We start from the raw sequence: 12,901 nt of genomic DNA, 5'->3' as shown, positions 1-12,901 counted from the left end.
CATCTTGCATTACATCTTGCATTTGACAAGTGCAAAAACAAAAAGCGTATCAGAGTGGACATCAAGCCTGGATTTCCTTGTATTTTTATAATGACAGCATTAAGATGAACAACCTACCCTCACATTAAGGATGCTGTATTCCTCAGGGCACGAGCCGGTGGAAGTGCAGAGCTATAGAAAATGCAGCATTAGCAGAGCTCACATGCAGCGTCAGAACCACCAACAGGAAGTTAGCTAGTGATACGTCTCTGTAACTGGAGAAAGAGTAAAGAGTTACCGTAAGGCTCTTCAGGGAAGAGCTGGCTAGCCACTCCCCGATTCTCACACACACACACTGACACACACACAAACGCAGGGCTGCAGGGAGCAGATAAGGTCCCAGACACACCACACCCTCTCTCTTGTGCTACATCTCATTGACTGACTTGATTAGTCGCTTACTTGATAAATTGAATAACTGTAACATAACTAATATGTGGATCTGTAGTCACTCACCATCCCTCACGTCTCTGGCTTCCAGGGCAAGCTTTTAAAGATGCTCACTCACTCCAACAGCAGAAAAGCAACTTACATCATCTCCATGTGCGGAGTTTCTGCATAAACTGTGCACTTTTAACGCCAGGCTGCCCTGAAAAGCATTGAAACACCGTAACAGTAACATCAGCCCTTCACTAAAGGACTAACTGAACGCCCAAATCATACACTGACATACAGTATGAGCATTACGTTGTCTTGTTTTATTAATAAAGGAAGAGCTGCTGTGTTCAACTTACTTATAAAAATAATAATTTACTTTTCAAATAAATTGTGTTTTCATTGTGATTTGATGGTCAGTTTGGGGTTTTATGCAATCACACACGGGTATTTATATATTCATCAAAATATATCCAAGTAGGTTTTAAAAGTTGCTGATCGTAACATTAGAAGCAGCAATCTTTCTATAAAAGCCTACATGTGAGACAGCAGCTCCCTCCTATTGTCTCACAATGGAGGTTGGTTCAGAGTGTTTCTGACTGGGGGTAGAGGGGCCCAGCTGCTGCCGACAGAAAGCCTCTCTCTCTCTCAAGGGACGGTCCTAATGACTAAGGGGGAGACATAGAGATCTGGCTAGGGCTGAAAAACAATGGTGGGGGAAAAAATCTAATCGCAATTATTTTGACCAATATTGCAATTGCAATATTAGAGGGAATGATAATTATTATCATTTTCATTAAACTTGTTTCCCTATATGTACCAAACAAAGATGTTTTCTTAAGTCTATAGAATATGATTTGTAGGCATTGCAATATTACAAATTTAAATATTATTTTGACAAACATTTCACCTTCAACAAAAATGATGTCTCCTTCAATAATTCTGGCTGTTGGCCTAACATTACTTCCTGTTATCTTTAGCCTCACTTCTTGCTGAATAATCACCTCACATTTGATTCATAAAATCTCAGGAAGAAGGAAAGCTGTCAGTTTCTCTTTTTCTATAGTTGCGTTCTCGTCAAACAGCAAAAGAAAAACTTCAGTGATGTTTAGCTGAATAAATAAATAAATAAATAAATATAAATATATATATATATATATATATATATATATATATATTCAACAAATATTATTCCCTGCATTTTTCTTTACCAGAACCAACGATAAGCAAATGAAAGCTCTGCGGCGAGATACTGTGAGATTTTTGTACTCTGTACCTTAAAAATGACTAAACCATCCTTTTTTATAGTTTGATGTACATTATTTCACACATGTCCGTATTGACTGATGTGCAGGCAGTTATAGGTGGTCTGAAATTAAACACAATTTCAATGAAAAAGGACTTTCAATCTAATATTCCTGCCGACCACAACACACTAAATTATTATGGCCCCAAAATAAATAAATTCTAAACATCAAGCAGACAGAGTGCTTTCTAGAAGCGCAGCATTCACAAGGTAGCGGTACAATACATTTTGTTGACTGTGCAGGAGATTTAGTCTCAAATGGGACATTTGGCTTCCACCTCAGTGTAAATAAACAATAGAAAATATACAAAACATTTAAGAAAAGAGCAAATGGAAAACAGCTTTTGATAAGAGAGGTACATATGCCCCAATCATTAGTTTGTTCATCTTTCCTTCTGCTCATGTTTGAATTGCAATAACTAAACTTAAATTAAGGTGTTTTAAAGCAGCAAAACTTATTGAATGTATCTAGGACAAGCCTTATAGCAATGTATAATCACAGTTTCTATCTCATTTTTCACATTTTTAGTAAGAGTTATATACATGTATTTATGTAAGACTATTCAGTAATTCAACATACGTGACATTATTTCGATTAAGGCTCAATAATACAAACGTAATTCCACCAACACCTTTAACATCAACCTCTATATTGCTCAGATGAATCCATCCCATGTCTGCCATTGTGCTGAAGGAGATTCAAATCTACAGTCCCAACAACACCGAGTCACATGGAGAAGGAACAGGCCTATTGATCAGATGGTCACGTAAGTGCAGGGCAACATTTCTGTGTATCTAGCTCCATATTTTGACGTGAATGAACAATATTGTTTTGGGGCTTTACAATTATTATTGTTTTAGCATCCTCCGCTCCTCCACCCGCTAGCGGCCCGCGCGCTGCATGGCTGCCTAGCAACACTCGCACGCGCTGCAGCATCAGCACCCGCTAATGGCCACCCACTAAAATGCAGAGGCCAGCAGCGACAGCTCAACTCTACAGGACTCTCCATCCGTAAAGAACCTCGCATTTAAAAGCCATCCCGTTAAATGGCCAGAAGAGCTCATAATGTCCCGCAATATTAATCCCGATACTGTCCGGAAAACACACACACACACACACACACACACACACACACACACACACACACACACACACACAGCTTCTGTGAAATAACAAACAGCCATCACGCTAATGAGCGAGATTACTGTGTGCTTCTCTAAAGCACCGGGGAGGCATCACAGGCTTGCGGTCTCAGGATGAATACAAACTGCACACGGGCCTTCTTCTGCAGAGCACAATGACGAAAAGAAAGCATGGCCAATATGGAGAGAGGGTGCTGTGCGCCGATCCAGTATGCCATTTTAATAACGTTATACGAGCACACAGTACAATACATCAAGGGAGGGAGTGGGATGCAAAGTACGACCGACAACAACATGGTAAACATCAGGCGGTATATGACGCTATCGTATTGGGATCATTGGCGCACACACGGTCCATGCACGCGTCACGGAGGACCTTGTAGGTTACTACGCCCAGCCATTTAACTACGACAGCCTTGTCCGACACAACTAAACGCAAATGATTGCAGGCGGTGTACTCACCTCAGTGCATCCTCGGGACAGAGCCGTGTTGGCGGGTGCGGCACACCCACGAGCCGGAGCCGCGTCCTCAGACAGAATCAGATGTGTAATAGCAATCAATCGGTCCCTGTTGGGTTGCGACACCGGGGTTCCTTTGTCAAAATATTTCAGGGCCTCAGCTGATACCAAGCCAGTGGACCCTGATGTTTTTCCATCGCTCGGTGCTCCTGGACCAGCCCCCTGCCACGCCTGCCCGACACCCAAGGGCTCCCACTCACACAGCTGCAGTGGGAATCGACTTCTTGCAAAGCACTTAGTTATTGTGTTTGTAAAGCCTGCGTACAGCCCTGCTGGGTGTCTAATGCTGGCTCCCAAAACGTGGTTTAGTTGGCCTGGCCCTGTTCAAGTCGGACTAAATGATTCCCATCAGACAGGCGCCACCTTCTGTTGTAATGGAGAAGAGCCTCTGGCCTACACTGTAAAAAAAAAAAAGAAAAAAAACCACCACCCACAAAAACAAGACAATTTGGATTGCTCGGTCACAAGATTTACACCAACAAAATAACAGTTTATAAGTACTGCACTCATACATTTGAGGTACTTGACTTAACCTGACTTTCCATTTATTTCCAATCTACCACAAAATAAAAAACAAAGAAAATATTGCACTTATTCTATTTGAGAGTCGTTATACTAATGCTACACTGCTAATACAGATTTTACATAGTACACAATACATAGTAATATCTTGCTAGATCATGAGACTACAGAGCACTACAATAAAGATGTGCTCAACCTTTAAAGTGCTGTTTAAATATTAATACATCAGTAATAATACATAACATACATTTTTTTAATGAGTAGGCTACTTGTTTTGATACTTCAGGTACATTTTTCTGAACATGCATGTCATGAATATGACCTTTCTTGGGTAAACATTTGAAAGCAGGCCTGTGGTATTGCTACTTTTACTTAAATCAAGCGTATGGCTTCTTCTTGTAAATTAAAATAAATGCTACTCTGGACACGTCCTAAATTACATGACGCATTTAATAAATTAACAAAAGACCAGCTACAATGGCTCATTACAACTCAGGCTTTTTGATATAAATTAACATTATGAGAGATACGTAGCAAAACATGTCTGTCCACTTGGTTCATGTCTTCCTTTAAAGGACAATTCATGAAAGCTGATAATATTCACTTAATATGTATACCAGTATTATATTTATTCTTTGAGGTTGATGTTAAATGAGAAGGCATCTATTTGATTTAATAAAAACAAACCCTTTCAGACTGCAATAAAAATTAAAAAAACAGAGGCAGTCTTGCTCTTTTTATTTAAGGGGCCGCCAAGGATACAGCTTGTAAAACAAAAATAAAAACATTCATATTTACTCAAACAAAATGTAAATTTTAGAAGTTAAATTAAATAAAGACAAATACATTTGCATATTCTTCAGAGAAAATTCCTTTCTTCAACAGGCCCATACAAATAAAATAAATAAATAAACTGATCTATTACAGCACAGTTCCTTGAACACAATGACTACATTCAGCAACTTGTTGACAGTAAATGATACTTGAATGGTTATTGCCTCCCTCCCCCGCCATACTGCAGTGATGCAGGTGTTTTTATTTGCACCCTGACAACCTGTATACGTTCTGGTTACATGAGGAACTCGGCACACTGCTGATCACACTTTAGAGTGAAGTTGGGTGCAACAGATTGAACCATCCAACCAGAAGATGGCACTGTAATATTGCTTTTCAAATTACTGGGAAATACTTTTCTTTCTTTTTTAACACTGGAGCACAGAGAAAAAAGAAGAGCATGAAAAATTCAAAGAGGGGTAATTACTTTGTGCAAGGTTTGGTGAGTAGCAAATTACCAGTTGCACTTCATTTTAATACAAGCAGCGGTACAATCCGCCACCATAACTCAACCCATGTGTCAGTGTGCTGGGCCTGTGAGCGCAGGGTAGCAGCAGGAAGACACCAGGATGTCATACTCAACACTGAAAATACAGTTTAGTTATAAATAGGTCAGTTAACAAACCAACATATTCTGGTTGCAAAACTGACTTCAGTAGCTCTCTGAAAAAGGACACAATATCAAGCAACAACACTTTTTCACAGAAGTAATTTTGACTTGTCATAACAGGCGTTACCAAGAACATCAACGACGGCTCATGCGGACGTGACAGTGTGACAGCATTCAGGACCCTGAAACTGATGCATCCAAATGGGTCATTCATTTTATTATTTACACATGTGTTTTTCCTAAAAAAATATTTCTTGTTTTGTACCAATTTCATGAAAATTGACAATCATCTGTCAAACCTCATTGGGGCAGCATTTGTATAGTACTAGACAAATGTAGTCCAATTGTACTAGGACTACTTCTACTACCATAATTAATAATAATAATAGTATTTTTACCAACTTTTGGTAGGATTTCAGCCATCTGGATTTTAAATGCTTAGATAGGTTTATAACATGAATATCTAACCTGGCAAATTTCCAATATTGCTCCAAGCCATGTGCTTTAGGGTTGAGACATCTGTGGAATAAAGAAGAAGGTGATAACGTCTGAGTTTTGAAGAGTGCATTTTCTTAATGCAATAAGCTGCATGAATAAGCAATACATTTGCCATCAAAAAAATGTTTTCAGCAACTTGAGGATAAACTGGCCACAACATATTTCTTATGCTACAGGTTAAACTTTTGTCTTTCGACAAATTTCCTCATCTGGGCAGCTGTTGTGATGTCAATGGAAACATTTAAAAAAGTGGCCTTGTTTACATCTAAACCTCTTCACCTTGATTTATCCAATCAAATAAGGTACTTGTGAGGAGGCTTTGAAGAAGTCTGATGACAGAGCTACACTGAAGACCAAATGATTTGTGTTGATTGCCAGCCGTAATTGTGGCGCAGTCTGTCGGATCATTTCAGAAATGAAGTGTCTGATTGCCTATTGTTGGAAGGGTCTGCATTTATTCCTGTATCCAGTATGAAGGCTGCCTGTATTGTGTTCAAAAGGTTACATCATTAGTCTACAACTGATGAAGATTTTACATGAATTGATTATCTATAAAACCACACAGTTAAAAATTAATTATGAAATACAAGATTGTGTTTCTGTTCGAAAGCACTATTACATGAATATAATACGTTAACGGAGCAGTTTTCAGTTCGATGGAATCTGCAACCTTTCCACGAAATCTTACACACTTCTTCTTTAAAAGGCTCAGTTTTTTGGTTAGGTAGCTCATAAAAACGTAGTTTGCTTTCTTTACCCTGTTGGCAGTACAACCCATCATCACACAGCAGCCTTTAGGCACCTTGAGTCAAGTTCTTGTTAACACTGTCGCCTTCACAATGGAGACGAGTGTAACTTCAACCTCATCAAATGCAGAAAGTAAGTGTCAACCCCAAGAGGGACAAATGTAAACGTCTAGGTGAAGTTCCTCTTTCCTAATTGTGAGTAAGTTTTTTTCCCTTTAGGCCTTTAATTTCTAAACTCCCTGGTCAACGTCAGAGATTTAGCGAGAGTGTAGCCGACAAACACAAAGCATAAAATTAGGCAGAATACTAGGAAAGTGAAATGAGTTACCAAAGTCTGATCAGGTGCTACTTGGATGATGAACTGGTAGGCCGGCATCCCACAATGTTGCAACATCAGTCGGGTCATATCTCCATCCTCTGTTACCGGTTCTGGGGGCATGACGAATCCATCTTCCATACGCTCCTCCGACATGTTCAGCAACTGTCAGGGAAAAAAAGCATGAAAGAGAAAATAGATCAAAATATAACCTTCTACTTTCAAATAATTACTTGCCTTAGACTTGAGAAGTGAATATATGACAGTTGTCTTAAAAAACGACATTACTGTTAAAGAATTTAGGATTACTGACCTGCTGCAATGTATGCTAAAATGCGATGAGATTGTTACACTGCAAGCCAATATGGATTAATAATGGACACAAATAATATTTAGTGCCTGTAGCTTTGGCCTCGATGGTCAAGAAATGCTTTGAGAATGTTGCAGTATTCCTGCTCAAAATTGAAAACGAGCCAATGTCAAATACATATATATTTTAATATAAGCATGAGCAACACTGAAAATGCCATCCTGTGAATTTTAATTTCCACAACATGTATAAAGCAGAAATAGGGGTTATTTTCATGGTGTATGGCGAAAATGATAACCGTTTGCACAGAGATAAGCCACGTCCCCTCTCCGACACGAATGACCCGACTATATAGACTAATACAAGCAGTTCAGTTTGTCAGGTGCATGCAACATTTATGACAGTGTTGGTCAGTTTGTCTGCCTGACAATCCCATTTTGCTGCAATAAAAAGGATTGAAGTATATACTAAACTAAAACTCACATCTTCCATTCTCCATAGGTCATTGCCCAAGCCGTCAGTCTGGCCATAAGTGATTGCATTCTTTAGGAAATCAGTCTCACTGCCATCATCCTGAGAAAAAGAAAATAACACTAATCAACATCTCAAAGTGTCAGGGCTGTCAGAGGAAAACAACAGAGGACACTTGTCATTTGATAGAGTCCTGATGAGTGCAGTACTTGCATTGTCTGCTTCGTGCAAAACTGCAACCAGCAATCGAATGTATTCCGTCGCAGCTTTGAGTGTGTCCACTTTACTGGGCTTCCTGTCAGGTCGCATTAGTGGCACCATGCGTTTCAAGCGGGAGAACATGGTGTTCAAGTTCCTGATCTATACAGAAAAAAAAAGTTTCACATTAACTAGCCAGAGTAGATAAAAAAATTACATTTCCAACAATTAAACAAAGCCAAACACTGATGATGAATAATAACATGCGTCTAAAGATTGACAAGCGCTTTAGTCAATGTTTGTTGTCTTGACTTCATCTTTTATTGCTGATGCTGCTACAAGACATCTGCCATTCGAACACGCCCCCTGCGTCTCACATACTCTCCAACGCTCTGTCACAGTATCAAATTCAAGTCTACAGTCATAACACACCTGGAGACACGCAAGGAAAACGCCAACATTGCCTATCTGAAGATTGCTACCACATTGGAGCCGAGATTCAAGGACCTCAAGTTTACCCAGAGCTGAGAGGGGTGAGCCTCATTCGCCAACTTACTCAAGGAACAGGTTGTTGCAGAGAGGTCTGTGGAAGCAACAACATCTGAGCCACCAAAGAAGAAGTTAGCCCTATTGGTTGCTTCATCATAGTCTGATTGTGAACAAGAGGAAGACTCAGTTGAGAACAGTGTGCGTCGATACAGAGCGGAGCCCACCATCAGTACAGAGGTCTTTCCGTTAAGAGTGGTGGTCCAAACATGCAGGCTCACACAGCAGTCTGGTCTCCATTGCACAGAAGTACTTGGCCACACCTGCAACATCGGTACCGTGTGAAAGGTCATTTTCTCTTGCTGGTCATATTGTTCAGAAGAAGAGTGTTTCTTTATCATCTGAAAACATAAATTACCTTGTGTGTCTAAGCAACCGGTATGGTGCAGAGGAGCATGAAAATTTTAAGTCGGAGGAATGGATAAAAAAAGTGGATGTTAAAAGGAAATTCTGTCATTGTGTAACTGCTCATCCTGCATCACTAAGTGTTTTTGTTTCTTTCTTTGACTGAGATTCTCCAAAGGAAATCCATAGGCTTTACAGACTAAAAATGGGGGGTGGGGGGGAACACGAACGGACGGACATACTACATAGTGGTACCTCACAGTGCTAGTGACTCCATCTGTGCTTTTATAAACAATAGAATAAAGAGCATTGCAGTGTTGTTAGAAAAATTAAAATAAAGTTAATCAAAAAATAACTAATATTGAGTTACTAGTAAATATCTTATTGTGGAAAACAATTAGCTATCTTCTAACCTTATAAAACACACATCAAAAACACTAGTAATTTATTTTCACAGGCAAACACATCCTGTGTGCAGCGAATGAGGACGGAACTCCGCCGTGCGCGACACAGCAGAGAAGTAGATGAGACCATGTATGTACAACCTGTCGTGTAGATCTGATCAATAGTATACGGCAGTTTAGTTTGTTTAACAGAACAAGGCGTAGACCTGTTCTATAGGAAAGAGAACCTTAAATAACTTCTGATATCTGGCGTTATAAAAAAAATTACAGGGGGGCGGTGGGTTTTTTCAGGGGGGCGCCTCGCCCCCCTATTATAACGGTAGGGGAAACACTGATAGATCATTTATGCTGTTCCCTGATAAGACCAATGTTTCATCTGGTACCTGTTCAGGAGGAAAAAAGAAAACAGATTTATATTCTGTATGTTAACGTACTGTTGCTCCGAGAGTGGCTGTTATTTTGTTCTGATAACATTACTTTAAAATAAAAGCGTGCAATATACTAGTTTTCATTATTGAATTTTGCACATAATGCGAATAATCACAGAAGAATAATGCGATTAATCGATTACATTTTTTCATCTTTGCCCAGCACTAGTTATAATGTAAATTAGAATTTGCAGTTTTCTGTGTGTGTGTGTGTGTGTGTGTGTGTGTGTATATATATATATATATATATACACACACATATACACACACACACACACACACACACACACACATACATATACATACACACACATATATATAGTATTGAAGGACAGATGAAAGCTGTCAAAGTACTTGTTCAACACAAAAGGATATTGATTCCATTTGAGAAAAAAAGTAGAAGATGAAGGTCATTTTACAAATAATTGATGTGACGCCTTCACCACCTTCGGTCAATTGGTTTCAAGAATGGATGTATAGCAAGAAAAATGTGTTTGTAAGAATGACCACTTAGTGCCGTGTACATGACGAAGAATGCGGTCCAGTATGTTATGTTTGGGTTCAGAGAGGGGTATAATGGCCCATAATACAGTGTCTAAATTGGAGGTACCTATAAAACCTGCCTTTCCAAATAGGGAACACTTAGTCTACTACGGCAATAGGAAAGGCATATCTTTTGACTCGTTTCCATACTTTTAAGGATTGTTTATTTAACTGGATTATTAAGTAATGCAGGAAGAGAACTGTGGCCGGGTGTGCATGTTTTTAAATAGAGAAAATCAAGTGTTGGACCAACTCAAGCCAGCCAAGGCAATAATATTCCTTCTATCTTTCTCTTCAACAAACATCTCTCAGTCAAACTTTGAGAGTTGCATTCCAAATGGATGGTACTTAGCCAACTGAATGTTACTAGCTGAATGAATAGAATGTAGCTGTCAGGGATTTAAACAAAAAACTCAAGGCTGAAATGTATTACTACTGTGCTAAAGCTAGTTTGTATGATCGTTAGCTAGGGAACATCTAACATTAAACTAGGAAACAGCTAATGTTAACTAGGAAACAGCTAATGTTAACTAGGAAACAGCTAATGTTAACTAGGAAACAGCTAATGTTAACTAGGAAACAGCTAATGTTAACTAGGAAACAGCTAATGTTAACTAAGAAACAGCTAATGTTAACTAGGAAACGGTTCATGTTAAGCTACTTGCGAGCCAATGGTGCTGAACTGACAGTTTGAATGCGGAGCAGAAACTGTTCAGAGTAGCTATGCTAGCTAGCTTTAGCTGCCCTCCTGTCAAACACATGACCAAACTATCAAACATGTATTAAAGTTTAATACAGCTTAATTTACAATGAACACTCACTCTCAGTCGTTCCTTGGCGTTGACCAGTTCTCTTTTTTTCACAGTTTGATTGAAGTCCTCGAAGACAGAGTAAACGCCGTCCTTCACCCGTTTGAACTTTTCAATGCTGCTGTATGCGGGGAGCGCAGACTCACCCGTTAACCGCTTCAAAATATCGCTCATTAATTCCTCCTCTGGCACCTTCATTTTAACCAATTACATATGTGAGACTTGACAACCTGTTGCTTCTGTTCATTTTTTTCCCTACGGTAAATAACGTTCTCGAGAAACAGCGCCAAGACGGGAGAAGCGCGAGCTCCCGTGATCACACACCTGTGCTCCGTCTTTAATTAACGAGTCCCCTGTGGCAACTTGAGGATGCATTTAACGAGTATACACCGTTCAGCCATGGTGTGCTACGGAGGCTACTCCACACCTTCAACAAACAAACAAACAAACAAACAAACAAAAAAGGTGACATGTAAAATTAAGAATTACATGGAGGCCTCGACGTGCTTCTTATGTTCAAATTGGGCAGTGTCTAGTTTTGGGAATCGTGCACTTTCAAATGAGTTTTAAAAAAATTGGAGGAACAGTGGACTGGAGAGTGGGATGAAAGCAAATAAGGAAAACTGAAAAATGACGGTAATAAAAACCAAAGTAGAAATTAGAAGAACTGTACTAATTTAACATGAAAAGTTAAAGTTTAATAACACTTTAAGGCCAATGTAAAAGCCATACAGGGCCTTGCATTTCTAGACAAATTATTCTATTGGAGACATTTGAGAAGTAATTGTATTTGCTATCTCAGATAAATAGATTTGATGGAAGGTGTTTTTCCCTCCCCTTTCATATGGAAATCATGTTAGATCTTTAATCTGACCCTTTAACTGCTACATCTTTATGAATTGGGTTAAGTATTCAATTTTGTATTGGTGTTCAGAGAACTGTTGTCTTGGGCTTGTTATTCCTTGCTTATTGTTTCACACCTACCATGGTTTAAGTAATCCCGACACACACTCGTGTCCTATTATCCCGTAAACAAGTGCTGCTGATTAGCACCCTTCATAAGGATAATGCTGTACGCACCACAAAAGCCCCCAAATCATCCTGGATTACAATCAGAAAAAAAGTGGGAGTCAACAACCTCAACAAGGTATTGCAGTTTTTTTCATGAAAGTTATTGTCATTCATGCAATGCATTTTTGTGGAAGAAAATACGTATCAAATTGTGAATGATTTATATTTTCTTTTGTTGCAGGTGTGTATACTCAACAGCAAGTTGGCCCCTTGGACGACACACTCTGGAAAGATTTTCTGGGTGTTTATCGTAATCCGAATGAACTGAAGTTATAAATTAGAAACATATGTTGTCAAAAGTAGATTGCATTATTCATTCAGACTTTGTATATGTCAAAGAGGACCTTTAGTAGGATACAAGCAATTTTTTTTTTCTTGCATTTTGCTTGAGGTCAAGTTACATTACTACCGGACTACTTTACCAAAAACACCCACGCCAAATATCCCAGTAACTTCAGACCTCAAAGCAAATGTAATGGAGCGTATAATGTGCAAAGACTCATGTTCAACATGGACCCCATGCACCGACCCTTCAATACCTCAGAGAAGTGTTTCCTGTTGTTGCCATGCTAGTTTTTGTACGAGAATGTTGCCAATCACTTATTCACCAAGTCAAGGACACTGTTTCTTTGTCACTCAGCCTTTCTTTCTTTTCCATCTTTGCTGATGTATTCAACAAAGTAAACAGCAAAGCCGAGGAGTACATGGTTGTACATTTATATATAAATGTACAGACCTTGTGTGTATATATCTGTTGGGTAGTTAAGCCTCCAGCTGAATGCACCATATTTCTTAACCCAGCATTAAGTTCAATGCCTTCAAATTGTGCTTAAATACAGTACTGGATGCCTGTAAGTTATAACAAATA

The 12,901-nt window shown here is 39.1% G+C and overlaps 1 protein-coding gene across 1 annotated transcript; it reads right to left on the bottom strand.

The window, feature by feature from the left end:
- Window positions 1–2,937: 2,937 nt before the first annotated feature.
- figla (folliculogenesis specific bHLH transcription factor) lies at window positions 2,938–11,160 on the bottom strand (the record flags this gene model as incomplete). Its single annotated transcript, XM_079222920.1, has 6 exons — window positions 2,938–3,006; window positions 3,326–3,553; window positions 6,921–7,073; window positions 7,702–7,791; window positions 7,903–8,049; window positions 10,975–11,160. 6 exons carry the CDS (start codon window positions 11,158–11,160, stop codon window positions 2,938–2,940), a joined length of 873 nt encoding a protein of 290 aa, XP_079079046.1.
- Window positions 11,161–12,901: the final 1,741 nt, after the last annotated feature.

The sequence above is a fragment of the Taurulus bubalis genome, assembly GCF_910589615.1.
Source record: "Taurulus bubalis genome assembly, chromosome: 8".
In the NCBI taxonomy this organism is placed as follows: Eukaryota; Metazoa; Chordata; class Actinopteri; order Perciformes; family Cottidae; genus Taurulus; species Taurulus bubalis.
Note: the sequence above shows the minus strand (reverse complement) of the source record. Positions and strands in the feature narration are given on the sequence as shown.